This window comes from Meleagris gallopavo, chromosome 1 (assembly GCF_905368555.1).
Source record: "Meleagris gallopavo chromosome 1, MGAL_WU_HG_1.1, whole genome shotgun sequence".
Classification (NCBI taxonomy): domain Eukaryota; kingdom Metazoa; phylum Chordata; class Aves; order Galliformes; family Phasianidae; genus Meleagris; species Meleagris gallopavo.
The window spans coordinates 70,622,335-70,644,811 of record NC_139404.1 but is presented as its reverse complement, the minus strand read 5'-3'; the positions used below and the strand labels follow the sequence as shown (position 1 = coordinate 70,644,811).

Here is a 22,477-nt window from a genome sequence, read left to right as displayed (position 1 = left end):
TGCAGCCATTCCTAGCAAAGCTTGCTTTATCCGCTCGTGGTCTCTACTAGAAGTAGTATTCCTGGTGTGAAGTTGAGCAGCTGAGTGTTTTCTGAAGTAGAGCCCTGGATATCAAAGTAAGGCAAATTTGTTTGAATTGTTAATTAACTAGAAGAGCACTCCTGCCACTGGTGCTGTCTCAGAAGGAGTGATGGCTGCCATCACCACCACCACCCTGCACACCCCAGGTTCTGACTCTGCATATATTGACAGGAGCTGCCAGGTGAGGACATAAGCTGTACAGGAGGTCAGAGCAGAACTATCGTAGTGCACTTAAAAGTTATTGATGCGTGTATGGCCATTGGAAGGGATTCAGTTAAGATGTGGCAGCTGCTTTGGATAAAGTGCAAGAGGCCACAGCTCTGCCTGTCTCAAAACCACAACACTTCATTTTCCTGGAAATGAAAGATCAGCACAAATCAGGTTCATTTTAAAAATACTTTATTTTTTTTTTTAAACCATTAAGGCAAAAACATATTGCAAATTAATTGTGTTTACATTCAATCTTGCAGGATAACTTTTTTTTTTTTTTTTTTTTTTAAAGCACAGAGGTTTCTACCAGTCTCTATACAAACAGTGAATCCAACCATTTATGTTTTAAAGGAGGAGGAAACAAAAAAACAATGTAAAAAAGTTCCAAGTTTTTTCATTCTAGCTTGGTAGGCTGGTAACATCTGAGAAGCCATCATCACATTACACTATATGTAATTTTTACACTCACGCATGTAAGTGACTTTGTCTTTCCTTATAAGACCCTGTGAGCCCAGGGCTGCTGTTCTTTCCTGGAAATCCCATCTGCATTTGGTCTGACAGAAAGACCCACAGGAACCCGGAAGCACTGGGTGGGATTTCACTGGGAAACACATTCCATGGGAATCAGGTTTGACTACTCCCTTCAAGAAATGCCAGCTCTTTGCAATAAAACACACCCCAAAATTCCTCTAAAAATAAATAAAATTAAAAAAAAAAAAAAAGTGACTGGAAACAATGATTTGTTGCTTGCTTTTTTTTTTTTCTTCTTTAATATCATTATCTTGATATAATTAAACACTTGTTAGCTCTACTGATTAGGATTTGGCAATGCTAACAAAAATGTGCTTTTTCTTTGTCGTAGCAGATAACAGACAATTTAACACACCATAAAGGGTTCTAACATCATGATGTAATTAAATTGTTACATTCCTACAGAAAATCAGAGTGATTGTATAGTTGTGAAATATCAGGAGCAATATGAAATGCAGCTCATCTGAGAAGCTGATACCACAGACAGTGTCCAACAGTAACAGGGGTGTTCTTTTTAAAATCTGCACTATTCAAACTTAGCTTTGTTGTCACTAAGGAAGCCGGAAATGTTCTTCCACTTCTGAAACCAGAGGAAAATATTTGTGGCCACTGAGAGGAAGCCACGGCCTCCCGCTGCCAGCCGCCCCACCGGAGCTGTCCCTGCAGGGAGCGAGGTGAGGGATTTCGTTGAAGCAGCCTCTTCCCATTCTCTGTGTGACTGTCAGCGGACGTAACAGCACAGATGAGCAGAACTGCTCCACCCCCAGCAGCTCCGAAGAGCGCTGCAGGACCGATGGGGCAAAGGCGCTGTGTCTCCGTGAAGGCAATTCCGACACCGGGCAGCAAAACTTTCCTGTGGCACACGCAGATGTGCCTGAGGTAGGGAAGCCTGGATGTGGATGGCTCTTTGTGTGGCAACTTGTATATGAATCACCCAGCAGTTTGGCTAATCTTATGATTCCCATTACACATCACAAAAGAGATTTTGAATGTTTATACTGCACTCCTACGCACAGTAGGAGGAGAGTGTGCCAGTATTTTGGTTGGCTAATATTTATCACCACCATTTTTTATTTTTTTCCTTTCAGGGGTGAAGAATGCCGTAAAACTTTTTGCATTGTGCTGCTTTTTTCTTTTTTTTTTTAATTTCCCCTCCATAGAAGCAATTACAGCTCATGCGTATCCAACCTGAGAAAACGTACCAAAATACTTAAAATGGCTTTTGAGTACCTTATGCCTGCTCTTGCAGTCCAGTCCATTCTTAAGGCCCAGCCTGTAAGGAGATGAATTTCTCTTAGGCCTGTAGTCTACCCCAGGGGCAGAGGCAGCTCAGCTGAAATTGAGGTCCTTGCAGTAGAAATTCTGTTTTGAAACAAGGTTTCAGTGGAATCTGACGAGATAACACTGATGCAATCAGTCAAGAAGATTAAGGGGAAAAAAGGCTTCAGAAGCTGAAGAAGTTTTAAAAAACTGTAAGCACGTTAGGGAAAACAGAAGAGGAATGCCTTTGCCCTAGGATGGGTTTAGTTAGCAATGCATTTATACGATATATTTACAGTGTAAAGTGACACATTTGATGGTACCTTTTAAAGTTTTTTTTCCATTGCTGCCTAAGAAATTCATAAAAGAAGCAGCCATAGGTTACATTTCATCCTAACCTAGACTTACTTTAAGGAAGTCTATATTCTATGTGAAAATACAATTTTCAATTTGGCGCCAACCGTCAATGCCAAACGTCAACAAGTTGCAGAATTTATGATAGGAATAAAACTCACGCAGGAATAAATAGATGCTTGTCTTTGACTTAAGGCCCACCACCCTTAGCCATAAAAGTAAATCTTTCCTCACTGTACAAAAGGCTTCACAAGATAAAGTATGAAACAAGTATTTAAATTAAATAATTTACATATTTTTCTTAAAGTACCTCTGTAATATAATTTAGTGAAAGTTTATACCATGCAATTATATTCTGATATTTTACAAATCAAAACGTGAAGAAATGGTATTACATTAAATTAAAAAATTCCATAGTACATATGATCAATACTCTCAGATCAAATCCACATATAATTTAAATCTCTAGTAAGAGGATAGCAGAGCTAATTAACTCTAGATTAAAAAAATATATATGCAACTTATTATCAAGAAAGCACTTGAGATATAAGCAAGTACCAGATACCGTACTAACCCTCGTATTTTGACACTTACTAAGGGGTCAGGGTTTTCAGTGAAGGTCCATAATTTTAAGAACTTATCCTTAAAGTAATAACCCAACAGCTGCAAATGCATTTGTTGAAGGCAGTTGCAGATTTTCTACTAAGTAACATGGTCGCTTTTAAGGAGAGACAGAGCTGAAATTGTTCCTCTTTAGACACAGTAGAAGCAGCTACAGCACAGTCTCTGATTTCTCTGTCTGACATGATGTGCAAGATGTCCAGGCTTTCCATTAGAGATAAGGAGGAAATTTCAATTTACCAGTGTGTGACCCAGCTCCCACCATGAATAAATCTCCAAAGCTTTAGCAGTTTGAATAAACAAACAAATGTTTGGATGCTTATTATAAGCTCTTTGATTTGCAAACTTGTGCTAGCTCTCTCATGAGAACAGACTTAGTGCAACTGCTGGTATTTCCTAAATCTGTGCAGGCCAGAAATAAAGCTAAAATATGCTCTTTGGCAACACTTCAGCTTTCTAGCAGCTGGCTAGAACCAAAGCACAAAGGCACATGGAAGTGACAAAAGGAGAACACTTCTTTAAATGCCAAAAAAGATTCAATTTCTGTAAGTGGAGAACATTCCTATCCATTGAGAGTCAATTTGTGTTTAAAATAAAAGTGGATTTCTGAAATTTATATAAGTACAATGCAATGTTTTGTTTTTCTTTTAAAGACAGCTGTGCACTATCAAACTGAACACAGAGTACCTTTAAAAAATATATTATAGAGTTTGAAAATGAGTACTCCTAATTATTAGAAACAAACCCTTATTTTTTTTTGCTTTTTCTTTTCCCTGCTATTAAAGTACTTAAGGCTTACCAATAAATCAAAAACAAAGAAACAAAAAGACCCTCCAAAGTGAATAGGTGGTAGGTTTGTTGAAATCCTAAATTGTACCATTAGGATCCCTATCCACCTGTTGCCTCTGGCTGTAAGCTCATTGTGGGTACCTGGTCCCTAACCAGGAGTCTTCAGTGCTATTACATTAAAATAAGCTAGTGTCGATACGAATCAGATCAAAACTATACATAACAAACTAGTAAGCCTTTAATAAATCTTTATCCTGAAATCAGCTAATTTTATTTCCCTCTATAGATTGAACATTTTAAAATATTAAATGATCTCTATGATGTGGAGATACTGAAAGCTCCTCAGTGATATAAAGCTTGTCAGACTCCAAGCTTCTTGAAAATGAACATAAATAGAGTAATTTTGACATCTAATTGGCAAATATCTAGTCATCCACACAAGTCTCTGATGTAACTTTTTAGAAGCATAAGGTTTAAATTAAGAACTTCCTTTTGCACACTTATGCAAGTGAACTGTCTGCTCTGTTTCATTCTTTGAGAAACACACAGAATCACAGGAGTTGGATGAGACCTCTGGAGATCAGAGTCCAACCTCCTCTGCTAAAGCAGGTTCACTACAGGAGGTTGCATAGAAAAGCATCCAGGTGAGTCTTGAATGTCTCCACAGAAGGAGTCTGTGGTTACATGCACAGTGCAAACCTGTAGACAGTGGAATTTATCCAGAATTTTCAGCTACATTATCATCTTGTTTATACTTCTGTAACTCTGTAACTCACAGATGTATTCTTCCCGTACATTTAAAGGCCTGCAATTTAATTTAAAATAGAAATTGAATGCTGGTGTCCAAAGGGATTACTCAAAAAATGCTTGCATTTTCTTTTGTTATTAAAAAAAAAAAAATGCACCTGAAGTAGGAAAAAATGCAAATAACACACTTTCCTAATGCCTGTAATGGGATCCTGTTACAAAGAGGCTTCTAATATAGATACAATGCTGTTTTAAATTCTTTATAATTTTTGCCAAATGTAAGTATTTATTATGAAACTTTTTAGTTTCAGTTAAGTGTATTAGCCATTTTTGGAAACAATAACAGGGAAAATACATTTTCTCCACAGCGAGTTTGTCTTTTTGTTTGTTTGTTGTTGTTTTTTAACTTTTTTTTTTTTTCTGAGAAACTTCAGTACATGCAAATAATGGAAGAGAACTTTCAAATTTGCACATGACTGCGCTTTGGGGGAAAATGCAGCTTACACTTCTTCAGAAGACAAACTTGAGCCAGTTGGCTGTTAGAGTTTCCAACTTTAGAATTTCCACCGCCATCAGCTGCACAGTGTTAAGCACTGTGCGCTTCCTATGGATGGATGCAGTGTTTACAGATTGCTGGTATGCCATTGTGAGATTTTGGCAACTTCCTTAACTAAGCAATATTGCTTATCAAATACCTCAGTGCTGACTACCTTATGCCCAAAAGCCACCATCTCCTAGAGAGACAATGGCGACTTGAAGAATTAAGCAGCATCACTGGTAAAATCTTGTTATTTCTGAGGCCATAGTACTTACTGTTGCAAGACACAAGACAACCCATTTCTCATCCACTGCTTCCCAGTAAGACCAACAATCTTCTCTTACTGAAGTGTTCGAAGGAACTGTAACACAATGCTTATTCATCCCAGCTGTGGGGAGAAGGTAACTGACAGGGAAGGCAAAGGAGGAAGTTCGATGCATACATACCTAATTCTTCTATCTTGCCCTAGATAGTCACTAAATTTGAGGCTGGTGCTTTAGTATTTCACACTAAAACTTCTGCTAATGGCCATCATCTAGGTAAATACCAAATTGCTGTTAAACCAGTAATTTATTCAGTGCCTAGCCATGCCAGTGGGTTTGTGCAAAACAAATGTAACTAAATAAGCACCAATACATGATGCTTTCACTTCATCCATCTTAATTAATTCTGAGAATGTCTAAGATTCTAATGTTTCCAAACAAGCTACAATGAAACAAGGAGAACGTGTCATCCCTGTGGCACTGAAAGCCTAACTGTTGCAACAATGTTAAGACTGGCTCCTAAAGCCTTTGTTATGAAACAGATAGCAAAATACAAAAATAACAAACTGAAATTACCAGATTAAAAAATGTCAAGAAAAAGAACTAGCACAGTGCCTTGTATGCAACTAGCACTTGCTTTCACATTTTGTGCATTAATCTCAATAAGGGATCCTGCAAAATGCCATAGGCAAGCAGTTTCCTTGTAGCTTATTTTGAATCAAGAGTAAGTACTTTTGTAAAATACTCAGGTATATGATAAACTTACTCTCAGTTGTGCTCTCATGATTTCATAACATCAGACAATTGACAAGCTCCATTTTCTTGTCACTTTATCCGCTATGGCGCTAATGAGAAGGAGAAAATTTGGTAAAATAATCCAGCTATTACTTCTATAGGCAAGGTCTATCAAAGATTAGAAATATATGAGTGAAGAATTGAAAAAAAAGAAAAAAATGTACTCATCAGAAAAGTAAACAAGTTCAATTAACTCCGTACTGCCAAAACACAGGACAAGAAGGAAGGTGCCTTTCCTATGTAATCATTTCTTCAGAGTGAGCTATCATTGCACGAGAATACTGTACAGTTGAAATTCCTTTTTTTCCCCCCCCCCTCAACGAGGATCAGATTATTCTGTCTGTCCAGAACTCTGGCTGATTCAAAGTTGTATTCTTAAGTCAAAACTGTCTGCATCTTGAGCTACTGCAAGTTTTCCAAGCTACAAATGGTTAGACGCATTTTTCCTCAGGGAGATTTTTGCATTTCCTTTCCTTTTCAAACAGTTCCATGACTTAGCACTTTTAGTCTTCCAGAAAAACCTGAATAGTACTACTATCTGCTGTCTTTTAGATAATGCTTAGGATTTTATTTCATTTCTTGAAAGCATTGTCTTTTCAGTGCACTAATCCTAAAGTACACCAATGCCATGCTATGTGAAGCTGTAGTGTGCTTCATGGATTTCAAGCAGTGGCACAAGAAAGGTCTTTCAAATTTTTTTATATATGTATGTACAGTAATACCCAATCATTTGATAAATCTAGAGTGAATGCCTCTAACGAAAAATATTAGTTGTTTCTCAGTATTTCTATTAGCCAAGAATGCATCATCTTTATGACGGTGCTTGTAGCTGGAGAGAATTTGCTGAATTTGTTATTGCAACTCTAAAATGACTAAGCCAAGAGGAAATACTTTTTTTTTTTTTCCATTTCTGTTACTTAACATTCTGATTTATTATACAAATATATATTCTTTACCAATCTTCAGATTTCCAAATAAAAGAACTGCTTTTAAGGCGCTTCATGAACATTACGATCAGTATTTTTCTGCAGAACTCATTCAAAAGAAGACAGAAGAACTCAAACCAAAAGACCTTTAGCACTCCAGTTACTTAGCTTTTACATTTTTCACGCTCCGAACTGAGTGAACAGCTGATAGCTGTGCAAGTGATTTTGCTCCCATCTATTATTAATATTGCTGTTGTCTTTAAATATTGTGGAAAAAAATCTAAAAATCCTTAATACATGTCCCTGTAGATTTCCTGCAGTAAAGGGTGTAAATGTGCATCAGATTCAGTCTTCTTGATTATCTGAACAAGTTGAGCGTGCTCTGTGACAAGCTGTCGGAGGTCTGCCATCTTTTGGAGAAGTTTCGGGAAGAGGAAGGTATCATCAGGATGGTTGGTTTGCAAGTGCAGTTTCAGTACATGCACAATGCTCTCCTGCATTTTTTCAATGTGTCCTACATTCACAAGACCAGGACGATCTGTTCTCAAAACAGAAGAATACATGTCAAAATTTTTGAAATATTCTTTATTGTAGGCTATTTTATAGATTCTATATTTTATAGATGAGTATAAATTTACATTATACAATTGAGGGCAATGACAATAACCTCATCAGCTTCAACAGGACTTGGAACAGGCTTAAAGTAAACCTTTAAAAAAAATGTAGTCTTAGCCCTCAGGTCAAAGCATTTTCAATGCCCACAGGTATTTGAGGAAAGTTCATAGTATTAAACACAACCTGTGCTGCTAAAGGAAAAAAAAAAAACCAAAAACCAAAAAACAACAAAACCCACCCCTTTCACTCACAAAACTACAAGAAGCATTCAGCCTAGGAATCCAGTTCTCTAATCTGCATGTCACGATAAAATAATTCAAACAGTAAGTACAAGAGTTAAAAAACACATGGTTATTTCTAAGGACTTCTTCAAGTTTGGGAGCTCTAATCAAGATACAAAATATCTGGCTTTCACCCTTGATTCCCATACATATTGCTATAGCATAAGTTATTGACAGGGTGTAGAGAAGTACCTATTAAGGGTGTTTCACACTTTCCAGCACTGGATCCCACTTGCAGCTACTTACAATCCTATACTTGAACTCTCTGGGTAAAACTTATCTGTGAGAAGTATGAGGTCACAAGCTAAATTTGTTTCTTGCAATCTTCAGCTATTTTCAAGGAGAAGAAGAGAGAAAAACACCATTTTGCCTGAAGAGAACACTCTTGACTTTTGAAAACTCAAAATATCAATATGGTGTGCAAAAGTAACTCAAGATTTGGTGGGAACTTACTGTCTGAACTCGCACTTGAAGCATTTGAAAGTCTACAGACTTTCTCTTCTTGTAATTGTTGAGGATGCCATTAACAGTGAAATGCCTTATGAGTTTGGCAGGATATAAAAAAAGCAGGCAACCATGCCATTGGAATTGTCTTGATCTTCTTATTTTCTTTTTTCAAAACGCCTATGAATAGTTTTGAATTTAACCTTAAGTATGTATGTCCTTTCAGGAGGAAAGAATGGATAACGTTTGTGTTCCTCCTCTCATAAACAATGAGCATAAAAAAAAAAAAACAAAGCCACATTCCCAGGTACTATGAAATTATTTTTTAAAGCGTCATAAACTAGTTTTTGGAATTAGCTGATCAAGTCGGGTTTTGAAAATAAGTTGCAATTTTAAAATCAGAAAATAGGATGTGCATCGATAGCACTGTGCATTTGTGCAGAATTCATTACATGATCCAATCAGCAAGTCAAAAGTGAGCAAAACTATACCCCTTTGTTTCCAATTTCATTACAAACTGCTTTTCTGTCCATTTTGTAAATGCAAATACTGCTTCCTTAAACATAAAAAAATAATAATCCCCAAACATCAAACAAAAACACACCAACACTCTTTACATTTCCCCTTAAAAATACAGAGTAATTAGACCCCTCTCTAATTTTTACTGCCTTGAAGAATAAATACGTAGCACTTACCTCCACAGCAAATGATGGCAGCGACAAAAAGTGATATATCACTATCATCCAGTTCCAGTGCATTGAATTTCATTGCAAAATCAAATTTTGGCTCCATTATATCACAGAATGGCTTTCTCAGACTTTTCAGGAACTCTCGGGTTATAAAACCATTTCCATAGGCTACCAGCATCCCATCTTTGTTCATTACAGATGCTAACATGGCAAAGATGGCTTCATAAACTCCGTATTTCAACAGCGTCACTTGATCATTCAAGTCAAGATTGGAGAAGCCAGGGATAGATTTGGCAAATTCAGTAAGTTCTGTGACAGTCTCTACAGATGTACACTGGCAGCAGTGGAAGATTCGAACTTCGGCTTCCTTATTCTGAATTCCATTGGCAACCAATTTTGCTACCAGCGTCTTCTCTGCCATGCACAAGGTATCCATATCATGTATAACAAAGGGCTACAGAGAAAACAGTATTAATTCATCAATAAAATAAAAGCTATTAATCATTGCTTTGCTAGAGAAATTGAATTTGGGCGAAGCTTTTAATTTTCATAATAATCTGTTTTTAAACTATCAATAAACCTTGAGTTCTTTTTCTGCATACAGAGAAACCATGTATTTCAGAACTATGAACTGCATTGTTTACAAGCAAATCTGCTCTTCAAACAAGGCAAAAAACAAAAGGTAAATAGGTATGACGTATCTTCAATCTACTTTTACACAGAATCATAGAATCCTTAGAGTTGGAAGGGACCTCTGAAGGCCATCCAGTCCAACAAGTCACAAGAATGTGACCTGTTTATTACTCTTATGTTCACTTTCAGATTTTCGTAACTATGTCACAGCTGTTCTTCCATAGAAATTGTGCTCGACTTGCCAGCTACAGTAAGTCTAAATAATCTCTAACACCAAATCCCATTAGAATGTCAGACAACACTAAACTTCAGGCTTGATCACACTCTTTTCTGTAAATAAAACCCTCTTCATTTAGAAAATATATGCATTACAATCTGATGAGGTATTGCCAAGTTATTAGAAGCCAAATATAAAAATGACACCTTGTCATCATGAAAAATACTGGTTTATTCTGCAGTGAGTGACAGTAGTGTCAAGAATTAGGATCTCCTGAAATCAAACATTAATACATAGTTCAGAAATAGGTAGATTATTAATTACCGACGACAAGCCTCTCTTTCTCCTTTATTTTATTTTATTTTATTTATTTATTTTAGGTTAAAAGAAAAGCAAAATATATTTTCCTGGAAAGATGATAAGGTTGAAAAAAAACCTCTCCTCTTTCCTGTATATTGAAGAATGAGGAAATAACCTGTTTCTACCATACTGGTTCTGATTCCTCATTGTTTTTTCACTCGTGAATTCACTGATACACATGCAAGCCACTAGCTTCTGATAATCAGACAGCTCTAATCTGAGAGCAATTACATCAACTTCATTGCATGAATACAAACACAAAAATTAAGACTTAGTTATCTAGGATCCCTACACTTAAAATCCATATTGCAACTCTGGCACGATAACAAGCTTAAAGATGACTTTATGGAGATATCTACTTGGTAAGGTATTAAAGCATAGTATTTACTTTAGGCTTATGTCAGCTTGTATCCTTCAAAACATTTACACCCATGCTTAATTTTTAAGCATCTCATCAATCCAGTGTAAAACACTGGCATTATTCATATGTTTCTCTTTTAATGTGCTTGTATGCTTGGCTAAACTAGACTATAATACACTAAATTCCATAATTTGGAAGACAGCTTGCTTACAATTTTCATAACAAACAATTTTTTTTTTTTTTTACTGGAATTAACTTTTTTTTATTTTACTGCTGATTTTATCTTCTATATCATATATACAAGATACCTCTTCATTGTCAGACATTGGCTTCCTTGCCATATTCAATCACTTCTAGGAAAATTCCGCTCATTGTCAAAACATCAGGGCTCTCAGTAAAATCTCAGATAGCAGTTGTGCAACTGCTAGGTAACTATTTCACAATATCTACTAATTAGTAATGAACAAAATACTGTAAGTTAAAATTCATAGAGAACATTCATTACTTTTCTCAAGACCTTGGATAAATTTCCTGGAAGAAAATTAAACTGTTTAGCATACATGTCCCCACAACCTTGCCTCTCCCTTTCAAACTAACCACATAGTTATGACTAGGAAGGTTGCATGAGGAAATGTATAGTACTGTTAAAAAAGAATGAGAAATGTGAGTTCCTTCTCTTCCTACCATTAATACTGTTGGGATTACAACAACAGAAACTCAGAGCTGCTGTCCTAAAAGATAACAGTATTTAATCTGGTATCTGTGGCAGAAAAGCATTTGAAATTCCCTTGTTCCCCAATCCCCTTTCATAACAGGATATTAAATTTGAACCATTTTCCCCACCAATATCACAAGGTGTTCACATTCAGATACCCATTTTGTTTTCTGATTAAGAACTGATTTTTGTTCCCTTACATAGCTACTATAATTTAGTGGTTCCTAAAGCTATTACTCTCATAGTGCCTAAAAGTACTTACATTTAGTATAGGGATTTATTTTTGTATATCTCATCTGTATGAGCATGTTACTCATTTTCTAAAAGATATGCTTAAGAATTTAACAAATTATTGTATCACCTTATGTCCTTCTAGCTTTACTTTAAAGTTACATTAAAATTACTTACCGGATTGTTGTTAGTTTTCCCTGCGAGGATGACTCTGGCTTTAACCTTGTTCATATTGAAGTTTTTCAGGTAAGCATCATGAATTCTTTTGGCAAGTGATTTAAGATCTGCCATTTCTGAATCTTCTAGATAATTTTCACCCGTTAGAATTTCTGCTTTCAACTTGGCCTTCTCAGACCTTGGCATTCGTCCAAAACGTATTGCTGATAGAAGGAAAAAATTGTAAAAAAAGTTAAAAAAAAGTTAAAAAAAAGTTAAAAAAAAGTTAAAAAAAAGTTAAAAAAAAAGTTAAAAAAAAGTTAAAAAAAAGTTAAAAAAAAGTTAAAAAAAAAGTTAAAAAAAAAAAGTTAAAAAAAAAGTTAAAAAAAAAAAGTTAAAAAAAAAACTGTGCCTTTTCCCATTGCTGAATAGACAGCAAGATTTTCCATTCAGAACAACCAAGCTAGTGAAATAGTCCTTTCCAGCACAGATGATGACTGAGACCAATACTGACTGATGAAGCTCATCTAGTCAGTATACTAAACTGAAGGTAATTAGACATTTTAGAACACAAACTGGTATCTGCAATGATGTAGAAAGCACGCCTTTTTCCTTCTACACCACCTAAATAGTTGTTCTCTCCTTGTTGTGTCTTACAGCTCCTAAAGTGAGAGACTCAAAGTCTACCACGGGAATTCTAAAAAAATTCAGTGATGAAAGTCATGTCAGGAGCTTGGCAGAGAGCACAAGTGCTGGCTGGAAAGCTGCCTGGAGAATTACTCTGCAGGGAGATGGGACCAAATTCCAGTGCCGATTCTGGACCTGCTAGGGCTTCAGCTATTTATACACTGGATGTTTGCTCAGTTCAACATATACATACTGTCTAGTGAGAATAGAAGAGATCAGAGACCCATACTTACACTCAAAGGTCACAGAATCACAGAATTGTAGGGGTTGGAAGGGACCTCTAGAGATCATCGAGACCAACCCCCCTGCCAAAGCAGGTTCCCTACACCAGGTCGCACAGGTAGGCGTCCAGGCGAGACTTGAATATCTCCAGAGAAGGAGACTCCACAACCCAAGATCAGAGAGAATGACAGTAGAGTTTGAGTATCCAATCTAGTTGCTAGGACATTCTTTTGAGGGGCAGGAGATGTGAGTTTGAAATCTCAATGGGGATAGGAGTTTCCTGTTTCTTGGACCACTGTTCTTGCCACTTAACGACAGAATAAAAAGCATATTTTACATACCTCTTCAATTTCATCTAAAACCAAAAGGAACTCCATTTTACAAGGGACCCTGCCCTCTGATAGTGGTGAAGTTTTGAAAGTTCAGCTGGTCACTCTTGCCTCATTTCAGCAGTGGGAGGAAAGAACCTGACTGCTTTGACTGAGTAACTCCAAGCCTGTGTAGAATTAGCCCTTAAACATGCCAAGGAATTTTCTCATGATATAAGGTGATTTGGGGCATGATCTACAGTGTAGTTTTGGACTTCAGTGGAAGGTCTGCTCTGAATCTGGCCATGAGTCTATCAGAAAAGTGGAAGAATCTCTCTCCTAAACTGAAATTTATACTGTAAAGATCATGGCTGTAAATCTAATTAAGATTTATTTCCTGAGAAGCATGGCCTGCAAGTTAGAAGTCTTTTCCTTCCTTTCTTCCTTTTTGGCCCCCCATATGTTTACCATAGTAAAACTTCTGCATCCTTCAGCTGGAACACATGTACCCACAGGGAAATCATTTCAACTGAGGACTAACCCTGCTAGTCAGCACAGCTCTCTACTCAGTTCCTGCTCTTGAGATGTTACTTTGTTAGCTGGCACGTTCTTCCCAAGTCACACAGAGACTATACACCCACTCCCAGTGCATTTTAGTATCAGTCATGGTTCCTCACAAAGGAGCCAGACTTCCCCAGAACCAGAAAGTTAACATTCTCAGTGTCACTTCCTAGGGCTCTAGACTACACAGCAATAGGCAGCTTCTTCAACCAGGTTGCCACCCCAGCTATCTTGATGGCATTGTTTCCTCAGAAAGTTTGTCTTCCAACCCACAGCTTTTCACCTAGCCCAGCAACTTACTCTCAGATCACACCTGCTCCCAAGTTCAGCCTTGAGATTTACGTAGGGAAAGCAAACTGCTGTCATTTGGACACCTAAAATATGCTTTCTTGTGGCTTGGCCTCTCCCTCTCCTCTTTACCAAAGTTGCTTAGCAAGCTACATACTGTACATAAAACTGCCTTGTGGGGTTGAAATTGGCCTGTAAGCTGCAGGCTTACAAGCCCTATATTCAGTCATTAACACAAAAAATAACATAATTTTTTTAACTGTATATCTAAATGCTCTAAATTTTTACCATTCCATTTAGCAAGCAATCTATCAGATACCTGCTCCACGGTCAGTACACACAGTCAGCAACCTCTCCCCCCCCTTTCCAAACCATCTGTCCAAGAGCTATTGCACAGTAACTTACAAAATATTAGAGCCTGGTCTTCTACAGATTTCTATCCTATGTCTTTCTCTCTCCCAAAATAGTTCTCCTTCTGCTCCTCTGCAAATCTGACCACAATTCTTCCAGTACTGGAGCTTGTTTCAATGTTACCAAAGTTCTGGTGTAACAAACTAAATTCACCATTTCATGGAAAAACAGAAAATCCACACAACCATGTAAAGTTCTTAAGTGTATGTTTGGCAGGTGTTTATCAGTTACTTCAACTAACCATGATGGAAATTGGCCCTCTCTGCCACAATTTATACTGAAAAAATTATGAAGTTCAAACTCATGTAAAGAAGTATATAAGTTTTCCAAGTGCTTGCTTCCAAAAGCAGATCCTGGGTAGAAACAAGCAAATTATTAAGGGCACTCTTACCTACCATTATGTGACATTCCAACTGAAAGGCACTTTTGAAAACGACAGTATTGGCACTTATTACGATTTTTTTTCTGAATTTTGCAATTGCGATCACATTTATCATAGATGAGTTTTAATCGGATTGTTCTCCTAAAAAAACCCTGTAAGAAGTTTGAAAAAACAACATGTAATGTTAAAGAGCTGTTGACTACTAAACTTTAATCATGTACGTAATTTTTTACTGTTTATTGCTATCACTAGCAAAACAATGTGAAAAGCATAACCTGTATTCCCCACTCTCTGCAGTGAGGTGGTGTGTATGAAGGCGTGTACAGAATGGAAACAGGAAAGGAGGGATAGTTTTCATCCCTCTTCCCCGTGAGAGGGCTGAGAACCTTGAGTATCAGAGTAAATCTGCTATTAAGGATTATGTAAAACAGTCATACCTTCCTTTTGCATATATTTTCTCAGTGCCTGACAGAAACAACCTTCATCATTCACACGTGTAAGTCACACAAACAGAATCAACACATTTCTATTCAGCAAATGTGAGGGGTATTACAGTGCAGCACAGTGTGGAGAAAGAGCCAAGAACACAAAATAGGCATTATAGAAAAGCCTGTAACTCATCAGATCTTACCACGATGTCTTGATATTGCAGTGTAACACCAGACTCATACTAAGAAGTAATTAATGGGTTAGCAAAGCTTTTTAAAGTCATTGCAACATTTTGCTTCACGTGACATAGTAACAGATATCATTTAGGCTGTGGAGATTTCTGACCACAGGTGATTATGAACTTGCTCTCCTTGTCCTCAATGCTAGTAGAGTTTCTAGTATTATCCCATAAGATTTATACTTGAAATATCACCTTCTGACATGGAGCAGCAGAGAAAACTGTAAACACACAAAATTATTTCTCTCGCCTTACATTTTAATATAGAAAAAAAAAAAAAAAAAAAAAGCAAAACTAAAACATCAGAAAAAAAGAATCTTAGAATTCTTGGGCCACACAATTCCCCAAAATCATACATTAATGATAACAGTAATTTGCCTCAGATATGTGCACTACAAGAGGTACAGTACTAAGTGATTCAAGCTGAACAGGATGGTGATGAAGAATTTGGGATTTAGTAGTGTTACAGTGGAAATGTAACAAACTCACATGCTTCTCACAGCTGTGCTCCCAACACAAATAAAACACTAGTGGAGCAGGTAGGCTTTGATTTTAAGTCATGGTTTAGTGCTCTAAATTGTTTAACTAACTAACTAGTTCCACAACAGCGGCATTCAAATTTTCATTGTGAATTGCCTCTGCTTGATGAAGGTCTGGAATTGAGTTAAGGTATCTAGTTACAGTATCTGAACAAATTATTTCTCAAAGAAGATCTCAGATATATTTATTAAATAATTTTAATGGCTAAAATTATACTAATTAAACATTTACGAAACAAATGTTTATCTTTAGATAACCCTGTAAATAAAGCGACATGATTTAGGCTCTTAAAAAGAAAATTATGACTGTACCTTACAACCTTCACAAGCATGTACTCCGTAATGGTAGCCTGAGGCTTTATCCCCACAAATTCTACATTCAATGTTTAATGCTCCACTGGGTGATTCATCTATGCTACCTGGAGCTGTGGCAAAATTAATGGATGAAGGACTGGATGCTGGTGAAAGGGTGTCTAAAAGAAAAAGGAACACTTCATAATTACTATGCTAAACCCACAACAACAACACAAAAAAAGAGCTTATTTTAAAAAAGTAATTGTGAGTCAGTAGTGAATAATCATAGCCATTAAGTGAATTTGGCAATAAGTGTTTGAAAAATAATTCCTATTTATTTTACCAGCAAAAACACAAACAGAATACAGGGCATACTTTGCTAGTTTCAATGAGAAATACAATGTCAGTTGACAAAAAGCCTTACTGAAGTAACTCTAACAGCAAGAACTAGAAGGCAGACAATGATCCTTCAAGATTCACCAAGAGTACTCCACACAAAATGAGAGAAAACCAAGCTTTTTGGACTTCCCTGCATCCCATTTTTAACTTTGAATTTTTCTATTTTTTGTCTGTTGGGTGTGAATATAAAATTGTTTAATTTCCCAAACTTAAAGTAATTAAAAAGTACTCAAATAATATTTCACTCAAATGGAGGAAATTCTCTTAACTGTAAAAATGTGCATATAAGTGTCTTCACTAATAATGTAAATATGAAACCAAGAAACAACATTCAACACATATCTCCTACTCAAGACAAACAGTGCAAACTATGACAGGAGGGGAAAAAAAATCCAACCCAAACAATAAAATAGACTTCCTCTCATGGCTTCAATTTTGTGTTACAATAACCATCCAACCTGTCAATCGCTCTTTCCAGAAACGTTATTAAGAGCTCATCTTGCTTTTATGTTTCCATCTCTTGTGCTATAATGTTTAGAATGAGATCTATTACTATAGTAAGACAAGGGACATATTCCTAGCTCAAGCTGAATTTGTCCAGCATTTGAAGATACACTTACAAATCCCACTGACTCATTACTCATAGTTTTAAATTAACTTAACTGAGACCTAAAAAGCAGTTATACACATTCATTTTCTAAATAAAACATTTACTTAAAGCAAAAACATACTCCTTCACATCACTGAAAACAGACATTAAAAAGAACGTAAATGTACTTCTGAGATATCCAAGCAATAAAAGCCTTGATCAAATATTTTTACCTTTTGAATATAATGGGAAAATAATCTTTGGAATGTCATAAAATGAAATAAACTCTCAATTTTATTACTAGATGAACACGTTACAGAACCAACACCTTTCAGTTTTAACTATTTCAATTAATATTTTCACCCTGTTTGAGGAAAATATTTTCTGAGGCCAGAATTTCTTTTATCTTCATCTTAGAACTTGTACCACAAGACTTCAGCAAATTAATGGGTGTGTTATTTTAACAGAAAGATTAAGAAACACTTATGAATGTAGGTCAGCAAGTATGACACTGGAAAAAACACTGGCACAGAACTCAGACTGCACTGCCAGCATTGCCAAGCCCACAGGCAGAGTCATCAACAACAGCCTAAAACACAGGATTTTTTTAACATATAATTTTCATTTCTTTCTACTTGTGTAATGGAATTTGAGCCTTAAAAGTTCATGTTTTCCAACTTCTCTAACAGAAAAACTAGGATCTTTTGCCATGAACACTAAATACTGAAAATAAGAAGGCGACACTAGAAACTGATCCAAATTATCATAGGACTTGCATGCATACACAAATAATTGAAAAACAAGCAAACAAACAACTTCATGTCTCAGAAGAGCTGTATGATAACTTAAAAACCAGCAGCTTTATGTTACAATCTAGTAAATTAATTCTATCCTTAAGTTTATTAAGGCAAAGCTATAATCAGCTCATATGTTTTTAGTGTCATTTACTCATAAACAATAATTATTACATTAAAATGGCTTTCATTTCTATCACTTTGTATTTATAAAAGAAAGTTTTATGGTAACCTCTCTTACCTGTTATAACTGATCCATCAGATCCTGGACCATTTCCCAGTGATTGGAACTCTGTTAAACTTAAAGCTCCAGAGCTATCGTCACCTAGAGACTGAGAAATGTCTTGTATGTTCTCCATATCTTGTAGAAACTCTCCAGATAAAGGACTACCTATATCATCCTCCTCTAGGGGAGTAAGTGGATAGAGATGGTTTTCAGTGTCCACCATTTTGGTCAAGTAGAGCAGTCACTTAAACTCCTTTATGCTGGGGAGGGAAAAATGTTAAAAAAAATAAAATAAAAAAATCAGCACTTACAAATTCAGAATTAATATATATATATACATTTATATTTGATTCAGTTACACACAGTACACTGGATAAATAAGTTCTGATCTGATAATGAGATACTATACAGCATTCTTTCTCCAGAAGACTTATGCAAAGCGAATCTCTGACAGGTTAGGAAGAAAAAGTCCACAAAATATTTCAGTACAAAGAAAATATATGACAAGATCAATTTGTAGATGTTGTTTTCTCTCCTTTGCTGTTGAATGTTATGAATTGTTTCTACAGTGGGTATTATGCACTTCCCACCAAACTTCACTGAAAAATAACAAGTATCAATATGTGTATGTAATACATTAGAGTACTCTTTTCTCACCTCATCTAACAGGTTTAGATATGTTGATTGAGATTGATTCTCATCTCTTAAATTTGTTTGATAGTTCTCATGACACTGCAGAAAACAAAGTACTGCCATATGCAATGCATCATTACAGAGGCTGGCAAAACTAATAGTTTCTGGCTTACTTAATTCAATGAACTTACATCTTCAGCAAGAATGTTCCAGCATATGCAATCCAACATACTTATAATTCCTAGAGTTTGCTTTATTTCCCACAATGAAATAAGTTCTCAAAGTTGCCTTCCAAACTCACTAACAGTGTCATCAACTTTGAGTAACAGCACAGAATTCTAAGAAGATTAACTACTTATTTCACAAATATCAATTATTCTTCTATTGCCTTGTCAGGTGACTATTAATTCTGCAATGTATTTATTAATTAAATGCTGCTTCTTCTGCCAAGATACACTTCTTCTAGAAGAAACTCATTTTTAGACTGAGCAGCTAATACTTGTCTACACATACAAATACGTACTGATGCGTTCAGTGAGTTTGTGCTGGCTTTCAGAGAAGCTTTGGCTGTTCCCACGGTTCCCACTCAGTGTTGACTTTTACAAAGAGCCATATTTTTGCTGCCATTTATCATAGAACATGAAGCCACCAAAAACTGGTATATGGGGATAGGCAAATACTCCTTTTCCAATTAAAGCGCTAGCTTATGATAAAAGCAAGCAACCAACCAGCCAACCATATATAAATAAAAAACAACCCAACTTTCCTTGATGCTATTTAAAGTTTCAGATAGAACTGGTTTGGTTTCAGTGACATTGAACACTTTATTTTAAGCAATCAATCCATGTATCTGATAATCTGTAAATGACAGGTTCATCTTATGTGCGTAGGGTATTTATTCAGGACAAAAACCCATGATTTTTTTGGCTATATAATTGACCAAAAGATTACAGTTATGAGGGATACAAATAGCTGACTATTGCTTTACATACTAAAGAAGAAAGACAGCCATCACTTGTATTTGGTTGTATAAAAAGATCCTGAAATTTTAGACGAGCAAGATTCCTACAATCAAGCCTTTTCTCCCCAGACTGATGGCAAAAGTCTGCCTTCAACTATATTTGTGTAACTTTACAAGGCACTATTATCAGGTGGTATAACAGGGGCCAAAATGATCTACTCTGTGGAAGAGTAAGAGTTATGCTTTCTACAACCTGTTATGTACACACAGTTTTTAAGTGATTTATTTTTCAAGCGCACTTAGCAGTATGCACTCCTACCTTATGCTATCTCATGGAAAACCAATGGTGCATATGTATTGTTTCTATGGTGTTTTCCAATGTATTCATTACATGATATTATGGAAAACAAAAACAAACAACAACAAATCTGTATCACATAAGGCTTTCCATCTCACAATTCACATCCTTCTTAGCATTGACTGGCCAATCAATGTTATTTTAAATATATACAGTAGACTTCTCAGAACTTCCCCCTGATTTTCAGGGTATCCTCATTTTTAAAAGTAATACCCAGTGTCTATAGTAGTACAGCCTGTATACCATTACTCATTACTCAGTTATCCAATTTGACATATTAATTACTCATTAGAACATCATATTAGACTGCCAGCAATGTAATAGAATATTTATCAGCAAGGCAGGGATTTTCATGTGTATCTCAACCTCATGAGAATCCAAGTAGCAATGGTTGTGATGCCCAGTAATTTTAGAACAGAACAAAACATTACAATGGAAAATAATGAGACTAACTCATACCATACCAACTACCGAACTGTACTTGCTGTCAACTACATTCAGCACAGAACTTTCATAATTTGAAATTATTTGGTAAAAACAATTCCTAATGCCACTTTTGAAGCTCAACAGATGCCCTGTCTCCAAGAATTGCTTTTATTTCTCTAGTAAAATGTACTGGGAGATATTATACTCCAGTTGAGAAATTAGGAATCACTCTTACGTATTTTACTTGCAAAAAATAAAAGCTAAATTACTACCCCTTTGCTTTTCATTGTGAGGGAAAGGAGTAAAGAAATCTTGATGAACGCAATTTTTATAAAGGGAGAATAACAGTGTCTGCTCTCTGGCAATTCAAAGGGGACTACCTAATTTATCTCCCCAGGGAGCCATCAACAGAAAGGGAAGAGAAGCCTGCCAGAGAATTTGATCAGCACTGTTCTGTTGGTGTGCTCAGTCTAGCACAGACACATTACCTTCCTCTGCAGACATCACACATATACTCTGCCAAAGCATTGCTGGGGAAGATTCAGGAAGCACAAGGCTTTGCATAGCTCAGCATTGCTTGCAGCTCCTCACTGAATCACAACCATCTCTGCTTATTAGTCTATCACAAGTATTTTTAAAAGATTAAGTGAATACTGAAGTTCAATTTTCAATAACATCGACATTAAACACTTGATAGCTGAACTCTGAACATGGCAACAACTCTTTCATCACTACAATCAGTTTTGCCCAAATTGCATCATACTTATCCACTTTCACAGTAAATATTTAAAATTCACTAGCCTGTTTAGCTGGATTTGTATAACAAACTAAACAGCTGGTAAAGTATAAATAAAGTACTTTTGTTTTTAACTGTTAAATGACATACCCTTCTGTACTTTCAAATATTATTTGTAAATTACTGCTGTTTAATCATTACTGCTTATGTCAATGGTTAACTAGCTACCTTAGCAAGCGCAGCTATTACATAACCACTGCTGAAGACTGCCAAAACACACATTTTTAAATCCTTTTTTTTCAGAAGCACCTATACAAAACCTTAATTCAAATCATTTAGTCCGCATGCAATAAACCCCTTGCTTTTTGTATTCTGTGTATCTTGTGCATGTTCACACATGCACATGCTTTCATTGGCAGGTTTCACTTAATATGCAGGGATACTGTTCACATGAAAATAAAGTCTCTAAAATATAGAAAGTAATGAGTATGAAGTTTATATAAAAGATATTCTCAATGAGTATTTTGCTTTGTAAGTAAAGCTATACATGTTACAAGAGCAGATGGTGGTGGTAGCTGCAGAGTCTACACACACATTTGTATGAGCCAACATTTCTTCTTAAGACTTCAGAAAATCCTATGCCACAGAGACATTGGCAGTGTTTTCTCAGCTCCCTAACAACATCTTAGTATCTATTCCCACGCCCACATACAAACACACACACAAAGTGAACTGAAAACAAGATGATATGACATAGAAAAATGAGAACAATTTCATGCAATTATGGCTTTGAAGATACATAGGTTTTACTAGTACTTTCTCACAGTCTGGTATCTCTGAAGTGTGCCTGTTTTATGAAGACAACCCCCTTTCCCACCACCACATTGCAAGTACCCTCTGAGTAACTTACCAAAAACTTGAGGCAGATTTTAAAGAAATCAGTCAGATTACCAAAGAAAAATGCCTACTCATGCAGCAATCCTTTTTTTTTTTTTTTTTGCTTCATTTTTGGAAAGGGACGGCGGGACCCTAAAGCCCTCATCATTCCACATTTAATACCTGCACATTACGGGCAATCCCTGTAAGAAGACAGATCTTTGAGTTGCAAAGGTCTCTGAGAAAAAGTAACAAAGTCTGGATTTACTGCATAAACAAATTGATCGTGTAAAGGGCTTGCTT

At 36.1% G+C, this 22,477-nt stretch overlaps 1 protein-coding gene across 8 annotated transcripts in view; it reads right to left on the bottom strand.

Annotated features, from left to right (window-relative positions):
* Window positions 1-463: 463 nt before the first annotated feature.
* Window positions 464-22,477, bottom strand: part of PPARA (peroxisome proliferator activated receptor alpha) — a 173,815-nt gene continuing 151,801 nt past the window's right edge. For 7 of the 8 annotated variants that reach the window (XM_085233236.1, XM_085233242.1, XM_010716016.4 and 4 more), the window contains 6 exons: window positions 18,200-18,444; window positions 16,195-16,355; window positions 14,690-14,828; window positions 11,839-12,041; window positions 9,151-9,598; window positions 464-7,653 (listed from right to left, as the gene is read on the bottom strand). In XM_085233236.1, the coding sequence (XP_085089362.1) occupies window positions 7,406-7,653; window positions 9,151-9,598; window positions 11,839-12,041; window positions 14,690-14,828; window positions 16,195-16,355; window positions 18,200-18,407 (1,407 nt within the window). In that variant the 5' untranslated portion in view covers window positions 18,408-18,444 and the 3' untranslated portion in view covers window positions 464-7,405. Of the gene's footprint in view, window positions 7,654-9,150; window positions 9,599-11,838; window positions 12,042-14,689; window positions 14,829-16,194; window positions 16,356-18,199; window positions 18,445-22,208; window positions 22,354-22,477 lie in introns of those variants that run through there. The other variant, XM_010716020.4, reaches the window with a different exon arrangement.